The 27,053-nt window shown below is 37.7% G+C and overlaps 1 protein-coding gene across 1 annotated transcript in view; it reads right to left on the bottom strand.

The window, feature by feature from the left end:
* The window catches only part of LRP1B (LDL receptor related protein 1B), a gene marked incomplete at both ends in the record, with an annotated part of 755,097 nt that overhangs the window by 304,908 nt on the left and 423,136 nt on the right, over positions 1 to 27,053 (bottom strand). The window contains one exon of the mRNA XM_082312062.1: positions 1,419 to 1,641. Coding sequence (XP_082168188.1) covers positions 1,419 to 1,641 — 223 coding nt within the window. The remainder of the gene's footprint in view (positions 1 to 1,418; positions 1,642 to 27,053) is intronic.

Genomic DNA, 27,053 nt, shown 5'->3' on the forward strand with positions numbered 1-27,053 from the left:
GTCTGCTCTTTCCCTGGACTGATGAGTAACTTGGAGTAACTGTGATTCTAAATCCCGGCAAACGCAAGCACAAAATGTGAAACCACCAATTTTTCATTTGAGTGGAAAGACAACCAATCTGCTTCTTTTGTGATAGCAGTGACCAACTGAAAGGCCAAACTTTTTAATACCCTTCACCCACATTGAAAGAAACAGACATGCTTCTCCTTTCTTATCTAGTTTAGAGAAGAAAGAATCCCTCTGAACTTGATAAGGACTCCTCTTTTGCATCTAAATTGCAGAAAGAAGAGAAAGAACAAGCATCTCTCCTATGACACCAGTAAAACACAGTTAACTAGCTTGTAAAAGTATTTGTAGGTTGCTTCTGAAAATGACTTTTTTTTTTTTTTAAGTATCTATTCCAAAATGTTACCCCCCCCAAAAAAAAAAAAAAAAATCATTTACGAGAGCCATTATTCTAGAACAACTGGCTAAAGACTGGGAGTAATTTGGTAGAAAATAGGAAGGTATCTGCTATTTAGCCAGGTGACCCAGACTTGTTTGTCACATTTTCTGCCTATCTTTAAATGGTAGTTATGCTACCCAGTTGTCTCTTGGTAAACAGTGACTACTTGGAAGCAAGCAAAGAATGACAGCAGAACAGTAAAATAAATGTTTATTCTCTCTGCACTTTTTTTTTTTTTTTTTTTTTTTTTTTTTTTTTTTTTTTTACACACACACACTGTTTAACCTCAGGCAGAAGGAGATATACTCATGGTACCCACACCAGCTCTGGGAGTCCAAGTAGCAACGAGGAAGACTTTGGTCTTTGCTAATTTTCCCCTCGATTTGCACAAGCCTCACAACTACCAGGGAACCCTTCCCTTCCCTGCTACCTACTACCCTGCTCTCCAAACTGAAGCAACAATTACAGATTGATATACTCCTGCTCAAAGACTCATACAGTCTCAGCATTTGTATTTATGACTCTGAACATCTGGATCAACTGTGAAAAGCATCATTGCCATCAACAAAATATGATTTAAGGGCATCCAGATTGGTCTGAAAAGGTGAATAGCTTTTGCTCTTGTTTCATATTCTGGTGCCTGTTAGTCTCTCCTTCCTGAATTGGCAAGGATATCCTCGTCATTAATAATTTAACCCTTAGTATCTTTCCATTGCCCCGTATTTTCCCTCCTGAAGTCTTCTACCATGGGGAGTGTGACTTACATGGTGCATTGTTAATGAGACACTTGCTTGTCTATAGGTTGCAAAACAGGCTAAATTGCAAAGAAAACAAAACATGCAGATGGATATTTTACTAACACATTTGAACTAAAAAGAGAAAAAAAAAATCTGAAGTTACCGTTACTGTTAGCATTACGTACATTTATTTATTGATACCATTGCTTTTTACTCATTTGCAAATAAATACCTACTTGTCTGCCTTTAGTTATTGTATGCCTCATTCTCCCTTCATAGTCAACAACTTCCACACTATCCAGATATATGTCAACCCAGTACACATATTTATTGACGAGGTCTAGTGCAAGAGCAGTTGGCTGTTCAATTTTAGAGTCTACTATCCACGTCCTGTTCATTCCATCCATGTCACATCTCTCAACCTTGGCAGCATTCCCATAGTCTGTGAAGAAAAGCTTTCTGTTGAAAGAAAATAAGATGTTTTAAGTTTTAAAGGGTGTGAGCAGAGTGCAAAGCTCCTGGTGGCTCTGTGCAAAGTAAGTTTTCATTCTTCATCATTTCAGGGGGTCCATCTATCAATAACTCATACAACCCATATTGATAATCATATAATTACCAAAAAATTTCACCATATCTTCTAACAAATTCACAATTACACAGAATTTTCTTTCAAATGGAATGTACAGAAGTTCTAAATACATTTCCTTACACCACAGATACACCACGTAATACTTGTCTTTTAAATGGATGGCATTCATATGTACAGAGACTACATTACAGTCTTAAATATCTCTTTAACCATTACTTATAAAAAATGGCAAGATAGTTACAAATAACAAAGAGTGGCAAAACCACAAAGCACTTACATGGTTTGGAGAACAATTCGTTGCATATAAGGTATAACAAATACAGCGATCCACACTGTCAAGTTTTTGAAAATATATTTCTAAAGAAGATGCTTTAGTCTACAGTGCATTTGTATCCAGACTTGGAAGGATGTTCAGGCTTTAAAATGTTTCCACAAATCCAATGAGTCATTCCATCCAAGAATGATGGGAAACTATCAAAGACTTAAAATTGCTACTAAAGCTTCCTAACCTGATACTTGATTAGCATTCACTGGGTTTAGCATGCACAAATCCATTTTGATTAACCTAACAATATTTTAACAAGATTACCTATTTGTGAGACTAAATTACACTTGCAATCTGAAGACCACCTTGCCACGACTTTAACATGCTATAAAGAATAATCTGATTCCAGACTGAGTGTTACTAAAAACTACTTTGAGAATCAGGATTTCATTTTTGAAAATGAAGTGAATTATCTCCTAGTTATTACCACTAATGGGAATAACATTGGATCAACAGCATATAAACCTTGAGATATCTTTAACATAAAGAGTAGTAATTTATAGCCTTGTAACCTCTCATAGAAATTCAGCACTGTAGTAGATTTTAGGCTGGAAAGAATACATGTTTCCTAATAGCCAAATGAGACCCATACCCTTTATTATTACAATCTTCAAATAAATAAGAATACATTTTAAATGTAGTTAAAACAGGTACATTTAAAAAAACATCATTAAAAGTATTGAAGGCTGTAGAATTATCTATAGTATATGTACAGCAGCTGTCAAATGCCAAAATGAATTGATCACAGAATCATAAAATAGGGCTTGAGGAGAATTTGAAAGGTCATGCAGTCCATCACCGGGCCATAAGGCAGAATAAACTTTACCTATAACATTCCTGAGGGATAACTCCATTCCTGACAGGGATCTTTATTTATCAAAATCATTCTGAATTCCTGTCCTGTCCTTCATTGTAATTCTGTATCCCAGCTGTACTTTAAGAACATTTTAGAAACCACATACTTAACATTCAGGTCCATATAAATCAAAATGTGCATACTACAGATGATGTGCAAAGTAAAAATTATGTCTGCAAAGCAAATGTTTAATTTGGAATGAAAACAGCCAAAGAACTGTGTGTATATATATATGTGAATACACATGTATGTATTTCATCAGCAATATCGAGGCCAATACCTATTACACTTAAAATAAGTTGTGAAAACGTTACATGTACTCTAGTGTACAATCGGTACTTCTGAGGATTTGATTTAGGTTATTTAATGGAACTTTGTATCTCAAAAATTCAAACTAAAGCTCATTTCGCAATCACAGAAGCAAACGGGCTGTGCTGTGATGAAGCACACCCACCCACCCCCGTGCCTACGTATCACGACGCGTACATACGCACAGCAACTACAAAGACCTGGAGCTTGACTTCAGGCTGACTCTTGATTGCTTAGTGCACAGTATTCTTACACAAGACTTAACATTTCTACATGATATCACAAAACAGACTAATGCACAAGTTAGAAATAATAATATAGTAGTAAAGGGCAAATAATTATCTTTTCAGATCAGATGAAAAAATGTTTTATGTCAATAACAGATACCATAAAGATTATCGAATTTAAGATGCTTCTCCAGCTTTCGGCGATGGGGGCGTCATTTCTTTGTTTTCTAAATATCTGTTTTATATTAACATCATTTGTGCTGAGGAAGCTAGCATGACTTTATGTGTAAATGACATACTTTTCATATTAAAAATAATTACTCTTCTCCAGGAGACTGATAATAATAAAGCTTTATCTTTTAATGTAGAGGCAAAAGAGCAAGAAAGTAGTTGCCTAACTGCTGCCGTACGATCAAAGCATACTGAAAATTAAATTAAGAAAATTAAATTCTTTACCATGTAATGTTGAAAGGCAATTCTGTATTTAAAGACTAATGCAGATTTTTAGAATGAGGTTTAAATCGGAATTGCATTTATAACACATGAAGCTGACCCACAATTACACTGTGTTTCCTTGCCGTGGGAGTTCTCAAGGATACGTTTTAGTAGTACTTATTTCAGCTCGAAACTAATGTTCCTGCTCACAAACGGTGCTGCCTACCCATTTTCAGCAGGGATAGTGAAATTTTTTTATCAATTCATAGAGCAATTCCAGCAGGAATACTGACCATGTGCATTTCCCTGTACAGCCCAAGCACTATGCATTAGTACTGACCTCGAGGGACCGGCTCCACAGGGACAGGGAGAGCTCTGTTCATTACAGCCTTTCTTTCCTGAGACTACCAATGAGGATGCAAATTGAGGCCGCTATAAAATAGTAAAAATTTTGGCACTAAATTGAATTTTATTAAGGCATGTTATCTTTTGAAAGCTACAGACTTCTTCACGCACAGAAATTCTGAATATTCTCCTGGCTCTTTGAAACCGTACAAACCCTATGTTCTGCCCATTGTTAATCAACAAAAAGGGCCATCATCTTCATCAAGTCCAGGTGCTTTGCAGGCATCCTATACTATTCTTTTTTCAAACTTCTTAAACTCATAAAAGTACTTAGTTGTTTTGACCCAATGTTCCGTCCAGAAGCTCTTCCAGAATGGTTTCATTGTTGTTCCAATGGCGAGGAATCTACATCTAATCACTAATGATGATATCTTCAAGGCTAAATTATACCTACCGATTTCTGCGGCACATTTGGCTTAAACAGTTCTTTTCACCTGTCTTCCCCTCTAAAGTTATTTCTAGACGGCAATAAAATTCTTTCACTCTCTACCTACCAGCTAGAGATAAGCAAAGGAAGTCAATCTTTCTCATCTCATAGGACAGGCTCTTTATGTTGCCCTTCTGTGCAGTTATTCCAATTTTAGGTCATGTTATTGAACAAGCATAGTCAGCATTGGATGCGCTGTTCCAGAGAGGAGTTCACAGGTGTCTGTACAATGGCACTGTAACTTCCCTGAATCAGCTGGAGATTCAGCCATCACTGGATGACATTTGCTATTTTCACAGCTCTATTACATTGCTGATTTACAGTCATCCTCTCACCAGCTATTATGTACATCCTCCTCCCTCTGCTGATTTCCCAGGGTTTAGCTGACTTTCTCCAGTCTATGAAATACAACCCGTTTCATAACTTAACAACTTCGTCTTAAAAAGTTATGGTTGGAGTTTTTCCAACAAGAGTTTGGTTTCAACTAGGAAAACACAGGGAATATTCCCTCCACAGCTGAGCAATGAAATCTCTATAACATTTTAAAATATCCTCAACGGACAAACCCGCCAACTAAAAATAGCAATAACGTCACGTTACCAAATAAAACTAATTCCAGAGGAGAAGAATGCCATCACAAGACAAAAGTGACAGTGAACTTCCCTGTCCCTGTTCTCATACCAGTGGTCACAGATTTCTCTTTCCTTCATTATCAGGCCCCAAAAACACATAAGGAGGGCCTCAAAAGGCCTGCTGTTCTTTCCTGACAGAAGATGCCTGTCCTCGATAGAAACTTCCTTTCAGACCCAGGTAGTTACTGTCTTAGTTCAGCTGCCAACGTTATATATTCCCCTTATCACCACTGGTTTTGTCCAGCAGCTTCTCTCTGGTCTTTTCCTTTTGTTTTCCAAGCTTTCAGTCACCACATTCATAATCCACCTATTTAATTTGCTAAGAAATCTGTTCTCCTTATAAGGCTACATTTGGGTATTTGGATGACTGAAAACTTAATTTCTGATGCACCTAAGAAGCCAAACACTGTATAGAACAATCAGACGTTTGGGGGAAAAAATTTCCCAGTTCTGCAACTCTGGCAAAAAACCCACCACCCAGGTATGGAAGAATATTATAAGGTATCATGAAGTAGTTTTCAATTTTTTCCGGACACATGCAACTGTGCTTCACAGTTGAGTGTATTCATGTGCCATTATTATTATGTTTTTATTCTTTATTTCCCTCCTCAGTCTCTCATAACTCTTTGTAATAGGGAAGAGGTACACTTGTCACCATGTCCAGAAGCTCATCTGTTCAGCTGCCAGGCCTCAGACTCGACACTGTTCCCTGTATAACTCATAAGCCAGCCTATTTCCACCTCTTATTGCTCCTTTAATTCCCAGGTTGCCTTTTAAACCTCAAGTGCTCCTTCAGTGGACCTACGGAAGAGAAACGTGTTATTGTACAGTACCCCCAATCCCTTATGAGAAGAAGCAAAATGCAGTTTCAGCCATGCCCAAACAGGACAGAGGTGCAGAAGATAAACCATTATACATCTGGTAGCGTGATGTGGTTTAAGACCAAATGGAAGTGTGGAGGCTAAATGGACTCAGGTACCAAAACATTTTAATTGCAGATGTATCCAAATTACACACCTTCCCTCTTCTTCAGGAGGGAAGACATAGCATCCTATAGTGTTACCTAAAGCTCATATATGAAGACTACTGTCAGCGAGGCCCAACCTGTGCCAGTTGCCGCATAGCGGTCAAATGGCAATGTCAGGGAAAATACCATCTTTCACCTCTCCATCTGTTTCTCTCTTCCTCTGGTCATCTCTTATCAGAGATAAAGATGTGTTAGTGTAGCGTAAGCACCACTTGATAGGAAAAGGATAAAGATTACAAATACACACACACGTAAAGGATAGCACCTTCTACTTAAGCTGAAGAACCAGAAAGGATGTTCTTCCGAAGTAATTCAGGTCCACTAGCTTAATGTCAAGAAGGTGGGAACTGCTGGGGCAAATTTTGAAGGGAAGAATGACAGAGGGCTTGGCAGTTCACAGGGATGAGTCAACTGCAATGCAAGTTTATCAGAGGTAAATTAATATAGTATATAAAGAAAGAAGGCTGCTTTCTTAGACAAAGTTACTGCTGTGGACCAGACCTATCTAGATTAAAGTAAAATAGTTGATAGCATACCTTAACAGGAGCTAAGAGCAGAAAGAGCAGTATTTGATTTCCAGAAATTACACTGAAAGGATCATTTATCAAGACAGAAAGCTACTAAAGATATTCTGTTGATCTTCGGAAAATGAATGAGTGACAACAAGTTGGAGGCTTTTTTCTAATTTAGAAGAGGGATTATGGTGTGGGAAAAAACTCTGAATTGGAGTAACAGAAATGGGGTGCAAATTAATCCATTTAAAACCTAATGAGAAGGCTGTTGGAATTAAGTGGCACCAGCCAGATATACTGGAGGACAAATTGTAAACGCAGAAAGATACACTGTAGGATAACTAAAATTATGGGGATTGTGGTGAACAGGGAACCTTTTCAGAGAAGATGATCAAAACACCTAATTAAAAAGACTGTGAAAACATCTGTGGGATGGTCTGCTTGTATATGAAAGCTTACGGTAGCAGGATCTACTTACTACTTATGGATCTACTTACTGGATTCTCAGAAGGGAACTGCCATGCAGTCCTGTATCTGATTTCTGCTGCATTTAATCAAAGTGAACCCGATTTGATTTAATTTGCATTGCATTTAATTAATAGCATGCTTTATAGCATGGTCCAGGAACATTCTCCCCTCTGTTGATGTTTAAGTTGATTTCTGGGTTCAGTAGTTTTCTTTTTCATCTGCATCTGAAGAACAAGAAATCAGCCACACTCAGATTTAGCCCATTTTCGGTGGTAAATGAGCCACGGCCCTTAGTGTAACAGCCAGATCTTAGGTACTGGGAGAGTACTGCTTGCTAACACACCCACGTTTAAAACAATTGCCAGGTTTGGGGCACAGGCAAATTTTTCCCCAGGGCAGGAACGTAAAAGCCATTGGATTTGGGCATTTGGGTTCCTCCTCCCTCTGCTTCTTTCTAGCACAAGGCAGCACCCATCACCTTGAGGATAATTTCTCCTTGCAAATCCACGCTATTTTAGGAGGGGTTAGAGACCAGCACGCTCTCCAGCAACATGCCTTAATTTTTGTCACTGGTTTTGGAAGAAAACATTGGGTGGATGTTGTTTGGGCTACATAAGAGTGAAATTCTATTAAACTCCTCTGGGATTTCTGCAATGTAAAGGAGGACATACGTTCCAAATATTCCTGATATTTTGGAATCCTGGCAATGAGTGCATAGAGTAAAAATAATAATGGTTTCTTCTCACAGAGAGCTGCAGATTTAGTGCCACGCAGGAAGCAGCACAGAGCCGAGCTGCGGATAACTGTAAAACCCAGTTAGACAACTCATTCGCACCGCACAGCGCCAAGCCCAAATCACCCTTTGCTGCGCAACAGAACATGGGCAAAATCAGCAAAAGCTCAATCCAAATGCCTTAGGGGGGACATTTCTAATAAAATACCTTTCTCTTTACTCAGAAATCACCAGTTCAAACAAAGGTTTTCATATTTGTAGTAACAGGGATGGCAATCTGAGCAGCAAACAGGGTAAACAGCTGTGAATTTGGGGACAGATTTAAAAAAGAGCAAATCCAGTTCACTGCTAAAGTAGCTACAAATTGTCATAATCTGTGGAGTTCTTATTGAACAGAGCAGCACATGGGGGTAAAGAGGAAAATCCCGCAACTGTTTTTTTTTTTTTTTTTCTTTTTTATTTCTTGCTAAAACTGTCCCTCTATAGAAATATGCCTAGTATAAAGCCAAATTGGTTTGCCATCAACAGGACCCCCCAATACAATTTCCTTTGACACACAGAAAAATGCATTGTCAGAGATGTTATAAAGTGAATGTAATATGGTAATTCAGGACTGTGATTTGTTACATTGTTGCGACTATGCTCTACTATTGTTTTAGCCTAACAAAACAAAACCCTGCATAGAATTTTTCAAGTTTGTTCCTTTCCACTTTTGAGGGGATAAAAGCCTTCACTTCCTTTTGTCTTTGGAATGGCAACCAAATATACATAAAATAAAGGGGTTTTTTAAAGGTCAGAATGACCCTTAAGAAGTTTTTTCCACCCAAATACGCTTCCTCTGCAGGGAGGTAACTGCAAAAGGCACTCCAGTGCACCTATTTACCATCTCTGGGTTCAGCAGGAATAATATGATAGTAAGATGTACAGCTAACTATCTTCTCGCAGTTTCAATTTTCTCTCACAAGCTATACTTCTTCACGCTCAGAGTAAATATGTAGCAAACCCGTAGCAGCCGTACCATATTCTCTTTCTTGCTCCACTTATGAATAGGTGTGAGTTTCTGTACATGCTAAAAAAAATGCATGCCTGGAATATAACACCAATAAATCAAAGACAAACACCCACAGAAATGGAAATTCAATTCATAAGTTTTGCCAGAAGATAAAAATGAAAAGAAAGTTTTTCTTACATGCGTTCTTGTCATAATAGTTAAGTCTGGTTTTATTTCCCCCCCATCAACAAGATTAAAGCTATGAGACGTACTCTTGAAAAACTGCATCCCTTAGCATATATCAGATTTATACTTGCTTAATCTGCTTTCTGTCTAAATACAATTCAATATCCTTTCATTAAAGCCATGTAATTACCTTGAGTAATTTTGTGCGGCAATGGTGCATTTTCATTCTATGTCTCTCTCTTCTGAGCAAAAGGATGTTGTCTGAATTTTGAAAATTTATTCCCAATATAAAATTATAGGAAGTCAATCACAATTTACCTTTTATGTCACTTTTTTCATAAATATATGCAAAGGATTGATAACTTATTTTTATTTGAAAGACACATTGCAGATTCATTAAGGGCCCTCAACATTAGTATTTAATTTGTCCAGTTATTGCCATTCATCTGAAAATGGATTGATTGGGATTTAAAGCAGGTGCAGAAATCTGGAAGTAGAGCCCTTTCAGACTGTACGTGTCCTTGCCCATGTGTTAGTACAAGCTCATCAATTAGAATAAGAATGAAGAAACATTGATTATTCCCAGTTTATCAAATTGCTATGTTGATCCACTGAGAAAATTCATTTTTTAAAGACACTCAAACTGTCATATAACATGGTTTTATATCATCACTTAAGTAGACTTTTGATGTGATGGCCAAGAAGTCTTTATACTATTTTAAAAATAGTACGTATAAACCCAAAACTATTTCACAAACAGACCTTTATATATTTATAAAAGGTGTGTTTACATCCAAATCATGCACACACCGCTGTTAGATATACTTAAATCTGTAACTCCGAGTCTGAAGAGAACACGATGGTGAATATAGTCCTTGGATTACCCTAAGCAATTATTTCTGAGGATTAGATGGTTAAACTGCTGTATATTTTCTCAGATATCTAAGATGCAGTGAAATAATTTTGCCATAGAAAATTAAAATTCTGTTTCTTCATTGGAAACTCAGGGTCTGACATGTATGCTATCATTCAAACTCAACTAGAGATATGTGTTTTTAATGTAATATTTTTTATTCTGCTTTGAATGATTTCTGGAGCAACAAAATGGTGCCACTTGACCTTTTATACTATTTACATAAATCCAAGTACACAGCAGAATACAGATAAACTTATTTTCACTGATTTAATTAGTATTGTACTGAAGCTCTTTCACAGAAAAAATAAACACAGTACTTTTCCTGAAGCTATTTAATTTTCACAATATGTTATTATATGCAGTCAGACCCTATTTTTTTATTCCATTTTAGAAACAATCTTTTTTCTTTAGTTGAAAAGAGACAATTTTTAAAATTACTCTTTAAAAATAGGATTGGGGGGGGGCGGGAATTCATTAATTGTTCAGTACTTGTAGGGGGGGAAAAAAAAAAATAGAAACAAAGACAACCCCTGAAAGTGTGTCTGACTTGCAGCCTGATGAAACTCAGGCTAGGAGGAAAGCAGTCTGGAGCTTGGTGGCTCTTTTGTCCCAGAGCTCAGTTCAGCTACGCAGCAGATCAGGACAGCGCTAACAGTAACTCGCTTTTTAAAAATGACCGCCTAGCCACAGGAGGCTATTATTTCCCAAACAATTCCACTTCTCCAGTGGCTTTCTTTCCCAGAATTTGAGACATGGCCCTTTCAACCAAATTTGAGAAACGTTAGTTATATGGACTGTTTGGCACTATGAAATGCAAAAAATGCACCCATTCATTTTGTCAGAGATTTAAAATCATGTTTTCTGCATCGCCTACATCTATCACAATACAGATATCTACTTTAAACTAGGAATGCTTTGTCTTCAAATTTGTGATTTGTCAATCAACTTCTTCTATTTAGAGTTACACAGAATGAAAAAGGTAGCATTTTTGCAATATAATTTATTTAAAATTTATTATTAATGTGAAAAATAAATTATAACGGTTCTTCCGCCTTGGTATTTTATGACCTATACCAGATTAAATGTCAGTAATAGCTGGCATTTGAGAACTTGTCTCATCCATCTTATACAGAAAATGCTACAATAATCATCATTATATAGGATTATATTAAATTAATCAAAAATCCACAGTTTGCAGGCTTTAGGACTCTCAGGGCTTCTCCTTCACAGGCAGACCTGAAGAAAGGCTAGGATTATATTTAGAGGTGTACCCTTTAGATCCCAAATGCTTCAGACCCCAGTTTTGAAAAGTGATGATTTAAAGGCCTGATGAATTAGCAGTCAACAGCAAGGACGGGGATTTCTTCTTTCCAATAAATTCATGGAAGAATGTATCAGTGGCTATTAAATGTAATGATGTTTCTAACTCTCAAAATCACAATATTGCACACTGCTGGAAGCTGACAGGTTTGCTGTAAGAACTACTACTGTTTGCTTGCTTTATTCTTAGTTTCTCATCTAAGCATGTCATTTTGGTACAGTTATCAAAAGTCACATCTAGGATGCTATGCTAAGGGACTGTGCTAGTACATTCTTCAATACCACTCTTCTCAAAGCTTTTGGCTTAGATTTAAATCATTAAATGCAATCAGTGACATCAAAGCTGAAGATGATCTTAGATGAAGACAGAGGCTATGCTGTAGAATAACTAATTTGACAAAAATTACACTTTAAATTTATATTTTAAATATTTATATAAATTTTATATATTAAATATACTTTAAAGCAATCTTTACACATGCTAGTAATGTCACCTTATGACAAAGGGGAGCATATACGTTTCATATTTGATCTACACAAGCAAACACTGCTAACACAATGAATCCTTAAGCTAGTTAAATTGTGCATATGGCTATTTAGGGCAGTGTCGAATAGAAAATAGCCTGTATTTGACAGCAACAGACAGAGCCGATCTTTATTTCAACATGCAGCTTTCCTTGGGGATGAAGCACTAAACTTTGCAGGTTAGGGAATTACTCCAATCTAATTGATGATTCCAGTTGTGAACAGCAATGAGGAGGTACTCAGGGCCCACAAAGAAAAAAAAAATTGTATCTACCCAAACTATAACAGCTGTTCAAAATGAAATAAAAATAGATTTTTATCCAACACGTCCCTGTTCCTGTTTAGAAATCTCCTTTGTTTAATGCTTTTTATAAGGTAATAAATTCTGAAGTGACTATTAGAACTTGCCCTACATCCCGAGTTTCTGATCGAATATCTTCTGCTGGAGAGATTGGTTCAGACGCTGCCAGTCTACGCAAGGCTTGTTAATGGCACCTCTTTATGCAGGTCTGCAGAGCCCACGATCTCCCCACTACAGACTCCTAGCTAGAGCGTTGTTTAATGACAGCAACAACCCAATTATTTGATGCCATGCCTCACCTTTGCATTTGACAGCAAGTTAAGAAAAACAGGCAGTTCTGCTTCCCCATTAACTGCCAACTAACCAAGTCATTTTTCTCCCCAAAATTGTACTTGCAAGCTAAATAAAACAAACAAACAAAAAACCAAACCCAAAACCAAAGTCTGGTCTGAAACAACGATCATAGACAATTAATTACCAAGTTAATAGAAAGAAAGAGTAAAGCATGATTTATACAGAATCATAACATTTGAAATTAGGTTGAAAATAGTCTATTTGCATTATTCTAGATTATATGAGATCAAAGACTCTTTAAATCTTCATGATATTTTTTCTTAAGGCATTATGAAACAGAACTCAATTTTGGTTAAGTGGCAAAGAAATTGGTTGTATTCCACCATAGAGAAGGCTCTCGTGTTTTTGCTGTTGCTGCTCTACTCTTGCTCTCTTAACCTTTAATTTTCAGCAGCTAGTCCTAGTGAGAAGGCAGAATTATTCATAATACTACTAATATTAGTGCCTAATCACTAGAACTAATATGAAACTGCTAGAAAACTGACTGGTGTATATATGCAAGATACACAGCCAAAGAATGCTGATTTGAAACACAAATTCATAAACAACAGAAGGAGTTCAATTTTGACTTCCAAAGGTTGCCATAACTGAGAGCCCACCGATGGCCTGTGGCACTACTCGTTATATTTCCACTGTGGCAGAGAAGTTACACAAATCATCATCATCCAAAAATGTTAATGCATGCTGCCCTAGTTAGCCAGTGTTTCCATAAACTTTTCCTCAAAGTTTTGCTGAATGCTATGAAGAAAACAAGGACAAAAAAGTTTCTATACATGGTGGTATCTAATGATAAGCAGATACTGACGGGAGTGTAACAGTAGATTGATGGAGGCTGTGTATTTTGATGCTCAAAGTGGTTTTAATTGAGCTGGGGCATTGAAACAAGGTACCACACATGGTGCATGCATGCACCTACATTAGTGAAAGGATGGAATGGCTGTGTTACTCTGGTATTTTATGGCAAGTGACAACATATGAAATAAGATTTAAACCATTTTGTATTACAGAATGTTTTGTACTTTTTTCCGCTTTTTTTTGTACTGAGAGACAGATACGACAAACAGAAGCTCAGATACTGAGGCAGAAACAGGTCAGAGCTGTTCCAAGGGAGATCACCAGAACAGGAAAGCGAGAGGCAATAAATGCTTTTCGCAGCCACACGCTACGGTCCGACCAAACAGCCCCTCGTTTCTTGGGAGTACTTCCAGAACACATTCATGCCTCTTACCAGGCTGAGAATGGCTTCCCCCAGCTGAGCACTGACAGAAAGGTGGAGTCCCCTGCTCAGGAGATCAGAAAGTAAGCAGTTACAGCACATCTAAGGAGGAATTTAGGCACATTTCCACATTTCTTTCTGTTTCACTAACGCTTACCAGCACATAATCATAAATTTAAGGCATAACTCAGCAGTTCATGCAGCTGCTTGGAATTTGCAGTATTGTCACTTTCATTTTGCTCAGCCAAGCTATGATAAGAGGTTATTTTTCAGTCCTGAGGCTTTTTGATACTTTCAAATTCATGGCAATGGCTAAATACACATAACTTCTGAAAGCTGCATTATCCTCTCATTAAAAACAACTTTATTGCCTAAGACAGTGGCCATAGAAAAATATTTTTTCCTGAGGGTCTACAGTCACGTATAGTTTGCTTTCAGTAGTTTACATTCTTGACTTCCCTACCAATTTTCAGTGGAGATTAATTGATTCTTGATTAATATTTGTTGAGTCTCAATCAGAAAACTAGCACATTGGCACCAATTAGATGAACTATACTCTGATACGAGTTATTGAATGACTCTAGGGCTCATTCCCTAACGCCCTCTTACAGGAATGGGACATATGGGAGGAACTGCTTTTCCCCTCTTTATGTGTGAGCAATGATTTGGTAGACAAAGATCAGAATATTCACATTTCAGTCATGTATTTGTAAGTGCTAAGCTATGGTGTCTACTTCAGTGTTGGAAAAGTATAATGGCTTCCAGTCCTCCAGAGTTCTTATTATTTCATAGGAAAAGTGACAAACGTTTATTATCCTCCATTTATATAGACTTTATTTATTTATTTATAAGTAAAATATGGTCAGTGGGTATTAAATCCCTATCCAAAATTACACCTCATCACAGAACTGGTATTAATGTCAACTAGTCAGAGTTAAATTTCATTCACTCAGATAATCAACTGAAAATATGAGAAGATTAATAAGGCAATTTCCCCTCTGGAAGAAAACAAAATCTGATTTTTCTTAGTACAATACTGATTAAGATCCAATATCTACAAACCACAGCCGTAGAACCTGACAGTCAACTTCTTTTAATATTTTTGTTGGTGTTCATAGCTGTTCAATGAATGGCATGTAGACAATCAAATTGTATTCGTAGAATAGTTTCAAAACTGATAAAGAATTGTTACTGTTCATGACAAACAGGGCTTAACCTACGTTACAGCTTTTAGCGGCCTTTCCTATCTCCCATTTATTCAAAAACACTTGCAACCATTCCAGAGATGAATGTTTTACAACTGGCTGTAACAGTACTTCCAGCCTAAATAGTCTTGAAATATACAGCGTTAGTGGTTACTCCAAAATACGTTTTGCAAAAATATTCTCAACCAAAACCATACGACCTAAGCTGTTGCTAATACATATCAGGATTTTAAAATATCTGCAAAGCAAATTTGTGGCTTTTATTCCCAGAGTATTCATAGGCAACTTCCAATTCTGTATTCTCTCACCTTTCCTAAGGATTCCAAGTGCTACCTTTGTTCTCCTAAATTTTGCTTGAGAAACTGTTAGCACTCAGAATTAATGAATTTGGTTTGAGATTTTTTGGAAGCTGTTAATTGCCATGAGTGCACAACATATCTGAAATTTGAAAGATCTGAAAGATGTCTGAAATTTTGCTTATAGATATATTTGAGTTATTGGCTTGAAATTTCCCATTTCATTTGAGTGGATCATTCTAATCCTCATTTACTGAATCATCTGCCGCTATTTTCCACATGAAGCTTGTCTCATTTCAAGAACAGTGAAAACCTGTGCTAGCATGACGAAGTACTTTATAGAAAAGCTGTATCTGTAATACACTTGCTGTACTTGTTACAGAACTTTGAACATAAGTAATGAATTAAACAAGAAACTGCAGGAAGCAACCTGGGAATCGCAGGATTAAAGAGGCTGTCAGCCGATCCAGGGGCATAGCATCCACTTCTGCTCCAAACACACCTTTGGATTGTTTTTTGTTTTAAGATGTTAGTAAAATTTACTAGCATAAAATTATGTATTATCTTTGTTTACTGAAATGATCAAAGGGATTTAGCTGAAATAAAGCAAACAAACAAACAAACAAACAAAAAAACCCAGCTCTCCCTCTGTCCCCCAAAGAAGCCACAAAACAACTGGTCATGGGAAAACTTCACCAAGCTATGCAACAACAAAAAAAAAGAGTATTTTAGGGAAATACTGGGCAGGTTTACATCTGTATCTAGCTATCTGTATCTATCTCTCTATCTGGCAGACACCTTCGGCTATAAGATTGTAACTCCTGCTCCACACCTGCTTGTCTCCCAGGGGGAAAAGCACAGCATGACAGCACATGCAGCATGGAAAGAACCCCAGAAAGTCACAAACCATTTCTGAATTAATAAAACAGAAAACTGAAGGCCACTTTACTAATTGCCTTCCCGTCCTGCCCTAGTCCACTCACAGGCCTGGTGCCTGCGCACACCCAGAAGGTTTCGGGGAGAAGTGGGTGACCCCGAGTGGGTCTGCACCAGGCTGTGCACGTTACTGAGGAAGGGGGCCATGCCGTACCTCCTCACCCCACGTTTCACTTCGTAATCTGCAATGATCCAGTGCCTGGATTAGCAACTCAAGTAAGAAACTTCATAAGCAATTTCAAAGCAAGTGCACAAATCTATTTCCCCGATTACTCTTCTGAAACCCAGAAGATGTTGAGATGTTTTCGCAGCACTGACTCCCGAGCACAACGAGGAGAAAGAGGAAACAGGTTTGGATGGGAGAGGAAACCAGTACAACCCTGTGATACCTGCATATGCCATTTCCATAATAATTCTTTCAAATACCGACGTACCCTATGTAGAATTAGACAGGAAGTCATTTTCAGAAATTGTCTAAACCGGAAAAAGTGAAGAAAGAATTGCAGAAAAATAAAATAAAAATACTTTTCTGGCCAAGTATAGGATTATAGCCATGTGCAAAGTAATTAGATTATGCCAGCATGAACTGATGCATTGGTAGCTGAGCTCTCCAAGCTACCTCACAAAAGTTAATACCAATTCTAAGACAATTTTCACACTCAAAGAAGTGACAGTTAGAGCTCATGTCATTAAAAAAAAATATATGAAAAATGGGATTCCAGCATATTTGTGATGCACCACACCTAGTCTCACAGGTTTTTATATGCCAAACCTGCGTAAGTGGTCACTAACTCTTCCCCTGCTCCACATAGTACTGCCCCCCTCAGTCTCCAGGCCACTGAGCACACAGTGATGCATACCTTTGCATTTTAGAGCTAATTAGTTAATTAGTTTTATTAATTAACTAATTATTTAATTTTAGGAACAGAAGAAACAATCTAAAACCCAATAATAATGCTGAGTACATTATATCCTATGTGCTGTGGTGACAGCAGAAAAGGAGGTGAACACCTCTTCTTCCAACACCTTGCAGGGAAGGGAGCTACACGTACCAGGCCAAGATTTATCAATGGAGATATCTTTTATTAAAGCAACTGATACAGTCTGAGGAGAAGATTCCCTTTCCGATAGACAGCCCTTCAAGTCTTAAAGTATATCATGGCGTGTCTACGTGTCAGGAAGGTTTAACTTCTTTATTTAAAAAAAAAAAAGAAAATGGACACACACTGATGTGAGTGGAGAGCGGATCAGAATACAGCCTTGTGGGTTTTGGAGAGGGGGGACAGCAGGCTGTTTGTTTGCTTTATAAAATGAAAGCAATAGTCTACAGGCATAATTAACAAAATATATTTCAAGACTATTTTTGTTATATTTATACATTATTTTACTTGCTGTCAGAAAAATAATTAATATCTACTTTGCATATTAATTGCAATAGCAGTTAATTTACTCTAATCAGCCTGAGGTGAAGGGAGCACAGATTAACTTGAGGCTTTTTTTTTTTTTCCACCCACTTTGTTTCAACATAATTGTCCTCCTCTGACATAACCCCAGTGAATAATCCTACAATCTCCAGCACTATTTTAATCACTCAAATTCCTCGCTGCTCTCTGTGACAAGGTGGAAGATACCCTGGCTTGGGACATACAAGACCCCGCCTGCTGCAGAACAGTTATTTCCTTTCTTACCTTACTAAAAGATGTGTTCCTGTTTTTTTCACTTTTTATTCCAAAAGAAGGAAAAGAGAAGAGCGGTACAGATACTACTTTATGTTGTTTAAAGGTGTTCCTGTGTTCGGCAACCAGTAACTGCTTGATATAGCCTGCTTCTTGAGGGTACCTGGCGAGGGATGTGCTTACTGGTCAAAGCATAGCGGAGAGAGCGCAGCGGTGACAATCAGCACAGCAGATCATATGGTGCCCAAATCCCAGTGAAACCCATGGCAATATAAAGGATAAACCCCTGAAAATTAGTTGTGCAGATGCCTTTGAAAAGTCCTGATTGCTTTCTTCCCATGTCTAAACATCTTTGAAATCTAGTCTTCATCCCTGGAAAGCCAGATTCAAACAAGAATTCACAACACAAGTTATGAACCCCAAGTCCCTCCACAGCAACTAGAGGGAGTGAAGCACTTTGAACCAGGATTCACAGTAGCACTACTCAATTATAATGAAAAACTACATCCTTCCTGTTATTGTTGGTTTTCTCTCTTTTTTTTTTTAATTAAACTCGTAATTGAGGCTGTCCTATGTGCTGAACTCAATTAAATATGTCAGCATATGTTCAAAACATGAGCTCAAAACTATGCCGCTCGAAGTCCAGGCTGGAACATCTAATCTGCAAGGATCAGAGAGCTGTAAACAGGAACTAAATTACCATCTGAGCATCATGCTATTAAATGTGTCTTGGAAAAGGCAGCAGTCATCTCACTATCTACACAATAGTGGAAAATCTAAGGACAATTCCAAAGGTGAGGAAAAATTAAAAGGAAGTGTAGATGGGAGAGCGCATTTCTTCTGTTTATTGGTTACATTATTCCTCATTGGGAATTGCGGTTGAATGCTTTATCAAGCAGTGATTCTGGCATCACATGAATTTCCCGTTAAAAGGGCAGCATAGTTTAACAGATACCTCACCGGCTGGGTTAAATCTGTTGCTGACTAGCTGGGTTTTTCAAATCTGCATGCACCTATTTCAATATCAGAGAACCTGTTCCAGCATTTCCTCTTCAAGCTTTTATGTTTTCTATTACTAATTAACCATACAGAACAAAAGCAACAGAAGCATGCATGAGAGACAAAAGAAATTCTCATCTCTTATTCGATTATTTATTTATACATTGATAAAAAGCTTCAATAAGAGAATATCTGGTGGCTAAACTCTTGTCTGCTGTATGGAAGGAATGGAGATACCTGAACCTGGAAGTCCCAGACCTTATACAAGGATCTCCTGTGACCATGGCTTTCCTAAGATGTTTTCTCCTACATGAAAACTTTGAAAGTTCCCAGGTTCACCTCAATATAGAGCACAAAATCTTCTGCAGGACAGAAAATGTTTTCCCCAGCAACTCTACTTTTGAAGCACTAAAACACAAAAGTCATTCTTCCTTTACAAACAAACAAAGTCCAACCCATTTCGATGCTAGGAATCCTAGATATCAAGTTATTCTTGATTCTGAAACGCCCTCCTTGAATCATACTCCCGTACAGCCTAAACTGAAGGAAGCAGCTCAGCAGGGCAGTAGGTGTGCCGTTTGACATACTTTGTGCTTCCCTGATCTGTTAAGGATATCCAGCTAGTCTCATATTCAGGAACAGATAAGCTGTTTCAAATCAATGGTCAGTATTTTTTAAACTGCACACTGCCATCACATATTTATGAAAACACTAGCTATTTATAGAAAAAAAAAATTTGGTATAAAGCTGTTCAGTGCTCATAACAGATCACTGGACATTAGCGAGATATTAATTAATCTTTGTTTCAATTTGAATGGGAACACATTCTGTTTGAAGTACAGAAATGGAAGCAATAAGAGCAGAATACACGTGTTTTATTAGCAGTTGTTTTAAGAATGCATTCTCTAATGTCACGCAATGAAGTCAGTGATCCAAGAAAGCTAAGAAAATCACAGGGTAAAAGGACTGAAAAGGATGATATTTATTAAGCCTCTTTTCAAGTTTTCCTAATAAAAATACTGTCAGTAATCAGTCATTCATAACAAATACTCATTAATTTTCATCCTTCTAAAAGGGCTCAGCAAAAGTAGGGTATTTTTAGAGGTGGGGAGGTTGAGGTGTAGAGCAGTGAGCTCACACAATTGACAAGTATTAAAACAGGAAAAAACCTCAGGGTTTTTTTAGCTCTTACCCCTGTGCTTTATCCATCTGTTTATAGTAGGGCCTTTACTAAACACCAACCAGGCAGCATGCCTAGAGCTTAAATACATCATCAAGTGACAGAGATATATTCACATTACCTTGTTTGCTAGGTATAGCAAATATTTGCTTTCATTTCCCAAGGCCCGCATTGATGTAAAATAATTTATACATCTATTGAGTATAAACCCTCAAAATTGTACAATTTGGCTCATTGAAAATTAATTTGATGTACTACAGAAGAAGAGGAGGACTCTACATGGCCGTGACACACACCAAAAATTTATAAACACAACTTAAGTGCTCAGTTCTGCCTTCTCCTGAACATGCAGCTACAAAACTTGATATAAATGAGTTTTGGTAAGTTTTCATTAAGACCTTCTCTACCTTTTTGGTAAAGGTTTTAGGCCTCTGCTACAGGCAATACTGCATAGCCACAATGGCAGCTGCTATAATTAAGACAAGATGCTTAACTTCATCAACACGCACAACAACATACATTCCTTGTTTTCCCCTGTTTCTCTGACAAATTTCCCAGACATATTTCTGTGCAGAGGATTCGCTTTAAGGGACTGAGATTTTGCAACTAAACTGCCTTATACTCACAAGTCCTTACATTCATTTTTGCTGAGATCCAGTTGCTTTTGGCATGCTGAATTCATAGTTCAGTTTTCAAGCACATGCACTTGATGCAACAAAAAGACGCACATACTCTCTGTGGGTTCTCCCAGCAATCAATTTTTACGTCACTAGCTACCATACATATTCAGGTGCACCACAGCTTCCCCGTGAGCATTGAACACTTGTAGATTTAAGTTAAAGACTAAGATTGTACCACCTACCTGTGGCTTCTCTTCAAAATTATGGAGTTTCTTTATATTCTTTCTTTATATCTACTCCCAGCGTAAAATAAGACCCATTCTATTTTTTCTTTAGCCTAAACTCCTGCTTCTTTCCAAGTCTCTCTCCAGCCATCTACACTTTCATACTAACACTGAGCTCCTCAACTAAATGTTTATCCTTACCCAAGTCAGTCACCTCACTGCTTTAAAGCACTGCCCCTTGACTGAAAGCCACGGAGGTTAAGCAGCCTCAGCTGCCTCCATTTAGGAGATAAAAGGCTCAATTCTTTCAGCTTGTTTTTGAGATTTTGAGTTTGGCATTCAATATCGAGTAATTGCATATTATTAAAACCCCTCATGTTGCACATAGATAAATTCACTGTATTTTAAACATACAATGAATATTAAAATGCATATAATGATTAGGAGTATTTCTTCATTTCTGTCACAAAGCCGTTTAATTTTTTTTCTTTAATCTATCATGACTGTACTTATAAATCCACTGATGAAAAATAAGCATTTTTATTTGACTAAGCATTTTTAAGCAGCACTGAGTTTGGGGAACGCTGGCTTGAAGCACAAAATGAAAAATCAAATGACACAGTGAAAGGTAAATGTCACCAATCTTATGATTTAAAATACAATTAGAGAAGACTTCAATCTTATAACAAATACTGTGTATGAATTTTTTCTTTAAACTGTATGATACATGCAAATATGCATGCTACACAGAGAATTCACTTATAGAGGCCAGGGCATGGTCAGCCAACGACCTCTGAGAAGCAGACTGCAAAACGTCCCTGGTGCTGACAACTGCAGACTGACCTTTGCTTTATATATCTTCTTTGGGAGAATGGTGTCAGAAACAGAAAATAGGGGTAAAAAAATCACATAAACCAGAACTGGAACAATCTTCTGAGCCATGTCTGGGCCCAGCAGCAACACAGGAAGGGTTCTCCACAGGGAATTTTCCAGGTTTCTTTAAGTCTACTTTTTGCTATAAATGAATGAAGTAATGGGGCTACGCACGGATGTCTAAAGTTTCATGAGACTTCCTAGTTAGGAAAATAATTCGTAGCCACAGACAAGATAAAATATGTATCTGCAGGAAATCAGGCTGGTTAGTAACAGCCACCTCCCAGATAAATCTTTAGCATCTTACCTTTTTCCCTGGTTTTATAGCATAATTCCTGTCAAAGTAGCTTCCAAGAACACCGAATCCTACAGAGAATCCGAAATTTGAAGTACAGTTTGCCTGACAATTAGATTAGGGAAATGGAGGAAGCAGAAAATACGGTCCATCAATATCCCTTGAAGCTTGAGGGTTAGCTCTAACATCCACAGCGCTAGTCTGTTTAGCACTTCAATAGATTGGACTTGACGGTACTGGTTTAAAATGATACTATTTACTTTCACAGAGAGGCAAACAAAATATGGAAACTATCAGACCGAGTTCAGTGATGTATACATAATGCCATTAGAGCTAGACGCAGTGCCAGTACTACCCAGGCGAAAGGGGCTGCTGAACACCGTAAGAGCTAATTTATCTTTCCTTCTCTTCCATAATTCACAGTGGCTGGCATTACCTTGCTTGCAGCTTCCCAGAAAAAAATCTATTCCATGATGGTACCAGTTCCAGGAGTCAGGGAAAGCATTTTATTGTTAGAAAAAGTACTTGAGCAGCTTTCATTTTATTCATTTTGGTTGCAAACGAGTAGTGACTGAGAAGTGTTATGTATACTTTCTTTTCTCCCCAATCTTTCCTAGCCCAAATAGAAACATCTTTCCCCAGACATTTGGCACTGACAGTGACAGTCATTACTCTTCATGTTGAAATACAGTATCATCTCCAAAACCCATAGGATCTCTACTTAGAAAAGGAAGTCTCTGCAATCTTCATCTCGAGGTTTTCTTACCATTTGTAGAAATCTATACTACATTGCAGTGGCAGAAGCTTCCTATCAACACCTGTGGATTTCAAATTGCAAATTAGGAGCTGTATTTCTCTGCAGTATCACAACAGCAAAATAAAATACCAGCAGGACACCAGATGTGAAAAAGCTAGGATTTGGCTCGTCAAGGAAGATTTGGGCCCCATCCAAGGGTAAGGGAAAATTGAAGCTTCTACAATTTTTTTAATTCTGTTTTACATGAAGCAGCCCATTCATTGCTCTTATTTTCTCTTTACATAAACAAAAGTAGGTTACTTAAGTTGATATGCTGCTCAACCAAAGACGATTAACAAATGGAGACTTGTGTCACAGCACTGGAGAAGATATTTTCCCACCACAGAAGTACATTCCCTTCATTTTCCTTTGGATGTTTGGATAGACATGCATTTAGGAACATACAGACTGTGTGACTACATCGAGGAAGACACTGAGTAAACATGTTGTTTACATAGGATCATAGTTGCTTTCTAGCTGCTTGGAAGACTGAAAATGTCACCAAGGATTATTTAATACATGCACATTTTATAACTGCACATAATTACTTACATGACATTAAGACAGAACTTACAACTTCATAAACATATAAAAATTACTGTCATAGCTCTTCTATCTACCATATTCTCTTTCAGCAGATACAAAAATGGCTAAATTACCTTTCTCATCCATGGCAAATTGTTAATGCGAACTCTCAAACCCACCACATGCTGAGGAGAAAATACAGCCCAGGTGCCCCTTGTTATTACTAGCTGTCATATTTTTTTTATTCTAAGAGGCCTGTAAGACTTCATTATCTGATTTTACAGTGGTACTTTAGTGATAACAAGTAAAATCCCAGTACAGAAAGCACAGAGAAATGAAATTGTACGCCCTGGGAGGTGGCCGGCTGGCCATCCCGAGAGCAGGATTCTCCACAGCAGACAGTCTGGGTTCGAACTGCGGCCAGCTCATCTTAAAAACTGTGAATCAAAACAAAACCTGTGCCCTGGGAACAGTCCAAAAATTACATGAATTTTTATGAATGTGTGGGATCACATCTTTTCTGTTTCCTAATACCTACCCATGTCATCTCCATCTGCAACATCCTAGCATTAGTCTTCATCCTGAAGCTTTCTTCGCTTTCTTCCTTGTTTCCCTGGACTGTTCTCCTTATTTTCTTCTCCAAATAAGGTTCTCCACATCCTCCTCACATACTTTTGTCCCATCTCACCCAATTTGCTCCTTTTGCATTTTCACTTGTATCTACTTGTCTGATCTCAGACTATTTTTACTGCACTGTCTACAACCTGGCATTTCATATTGTCTTTTCCACATCTGTCCATACTCATTTTAAGCACTAAATTGTACTTTCTTTTCTACAATACATGATAAGAGAAAGGAATTGGAACTTTCCAAAGTGATGTATCAAAACTGAAGAAGCGATGGCCTAAAGACACTAAACCCCATACATTTAAACTTGATCACAGAGAAGACTCCGTAATTGTGAAGTTCACATCTTTATTACAGTCTCTTTTCCCCTGAAACATCTCTGCAAAGAAATAACATGATAGAATAAAGTACCCATCATTAAGCTCCAGTTTGTGTGAATATGGAGGTAAGCCAAAACAGAAATAGATCGCTTATTTGGCTTTTGGCAAGATAGTATTTGGCATTTAATATATTAAGTGGTAATCTGGATTGTATTTATTCAGTTGAGCAGTTAAGGTGCATTTAAATGTGTGAATGATAAATAGAAAGGAGTTATACCAACTGCAATCAAACTGCTATTCTAGGCCTAGGAACTATTAAAATGAGATTTCATACAAAGAGAATTGGTGGGGTCATGTCATTATGAAGGATACTAATAATAATACCTCCAGGGTGTTATTGGTAGGTAAGATCTTTCTTCTCCCAGTGGAAAACTGGACCTCTAAGGCAGCTGTCTTACGCAATCCCATCTATGTATGGTACGACAGTCTATATATGAGCTTGCTTTTCTCATTCACCTTTTACAAACCCTCAGATGCAATCAAAAAATTTCTGCAGATTGCTGGTTAAAGGCCAGTGCAACAAAACCAAAACCCACAGATCAGGCACTGACTCCAAATAAACTCTTGTGATTGTACCACGTTTATATTTTTGGAGTGATTTTTGGAGTTTTATACTGTCTTATAACTGTGGTCCAGCTCCAGTAACTTGATTTCAGATTTGTTCCCCCTCCCCCATGATTCTAGGTATATTAATTGCCAGATATTTACATGTTGTTTGTCATGTGTTTCTATCATTATCTTCAGGGGACAGATGTTGAACAGCTGCAGAGGTGTACACCATCTTTTGTATGTGCAAGCAAGAAAACTTGTATTTCTGCCTGGGATTCCAATCCTTCTCTGTAGGATACCAAAACTTATTTATCTTTCTGCAAAATAACGTTTGCCATTTAATATATTAGAGGATAATCCATGTTGTATTTGTTTAGTTGTGCTACTCGGAACTTTAAAATCCAGGAACGTTTATTCTACAATGTACTCAATCAGTTGCAGAAGCTGATAGCAGAATTTTCTGGAGATTTTGCTGCAGCTGTTTCTCAGTTTTGCTTTATGTAGTTTATTATGCATTGCAGTCAGTGCTACAGCCCCTTTATCCATACATTTACTTGAATGCAAATGCCCAGACTTGTTTGTGTGCAATTTTTTAACTAGCTGATGTTGGAGCCAGCTGAGGCAAAAGGAAAAGCAGTGTCAATATACACATCAGTATTGCATTTTCTAACAAGAAAGAAAGAAAACTGTCAGCTTATTGAAATCCCAGTTTGACCTTGCTTGTGCTAAGGGTACCTAAACTTTGTGGAATTCTGAGCTCTACTTTGCAGGAGCCTGAAGGTCTGACCTATTGCTGCAAAAATGGAGCAGAATGCATATTGCTGCAAAAATGGAGCGGACTGCATGCTGCTTATTGGGGTGTGATATATGTATAAATTCAGGCAGCCAAAACACAACGCTATTTTATCCACAAGACATATTCGTGGTCTCCATGACAATGTTTGCCCCACAAGACCGCTGCCTTGACGTCAGTGACTTGAATACAGCTGCGGTACTTTAGCCCCTGACTTCAGGTCTTACGCTCTCCTGAAACCCTATGAACTAATGAGTTTGTTAGGGCTAAACAATATGTCTTAAACTGAATACCACAACATGTCTTCACTCCATATTTAAAATTATATTAACGATTGTGCACAGTTTTACAATGAAATGAAGAAAAGTCCATATTTAAGAGCAGTACATTGTGAGAGATGACTGGAGCTTGCCTGTGAGCACCTGCAGTGAGCACACAGTCACTTTGTTGCTGCCGTTTTTAATTGTATTCTTGCTATCCTAGAATGCAAGCAAAACTTTACATTAACATATTAACATTTCATATGCAGTATCACCTACCACCTTCATCTGTGAAAGCTGATGCCTTCAAGGTGATATAGCTAGTTGGTCTTTGGGTGATAAAAAAAGCCCCCAACATTTTGTAATAGTGATCTCACAGAAAGCAAAAGCACCACCTGACACAGCACGGAAAGCGCCGCGGGGCGCAGGAGGCACCAAGGGCCCCATCTGGTGTCACTTGTATCGTCAGCAAGCACAGCGCACTCACTCGTGGCTACGTTACTGCTTACGCCTTGTAACTGGTCAATGATGTTAATGACAATTAGCTGTTCATAGCAGAACTTTATGGCTTGTATGGACAGATGAACATAGATTTGATTAACTAGCTACAGACTAAATGGAAATATTCTGAAGCTAATGAAAACTATTAACAGAATTTAGTCAAGCAATATTTCCTGTTACTAACTGGCAACACGGAAACAGATAATACAGCCACATCTCTAAGGAATACATTAGATGAAGGATATGAATATCCTTACTCAGTCTCATGGTTTGTGTGTGGATATTCACAGTAATACATCTCTTATCAGAAAGCTTTTGCATTTTGTTTCTCAGCACCTGTACTCAAACTAAAACCAGCATTATCCCGTATGTGTTTATTTTT

This window comes from Platalea leucorodia, assembly GCF_965183815.1.
Source record: "Platalea leucorodia genome assembly, chromosome: 5".
NCBI classification, from domain to species: domain Eukaryota; kingdom Metazoa; phylum Chordata; class Aves; order Pelecaniformes; family Threskiornithidae; genus Platalea; species Platalea leucorodia.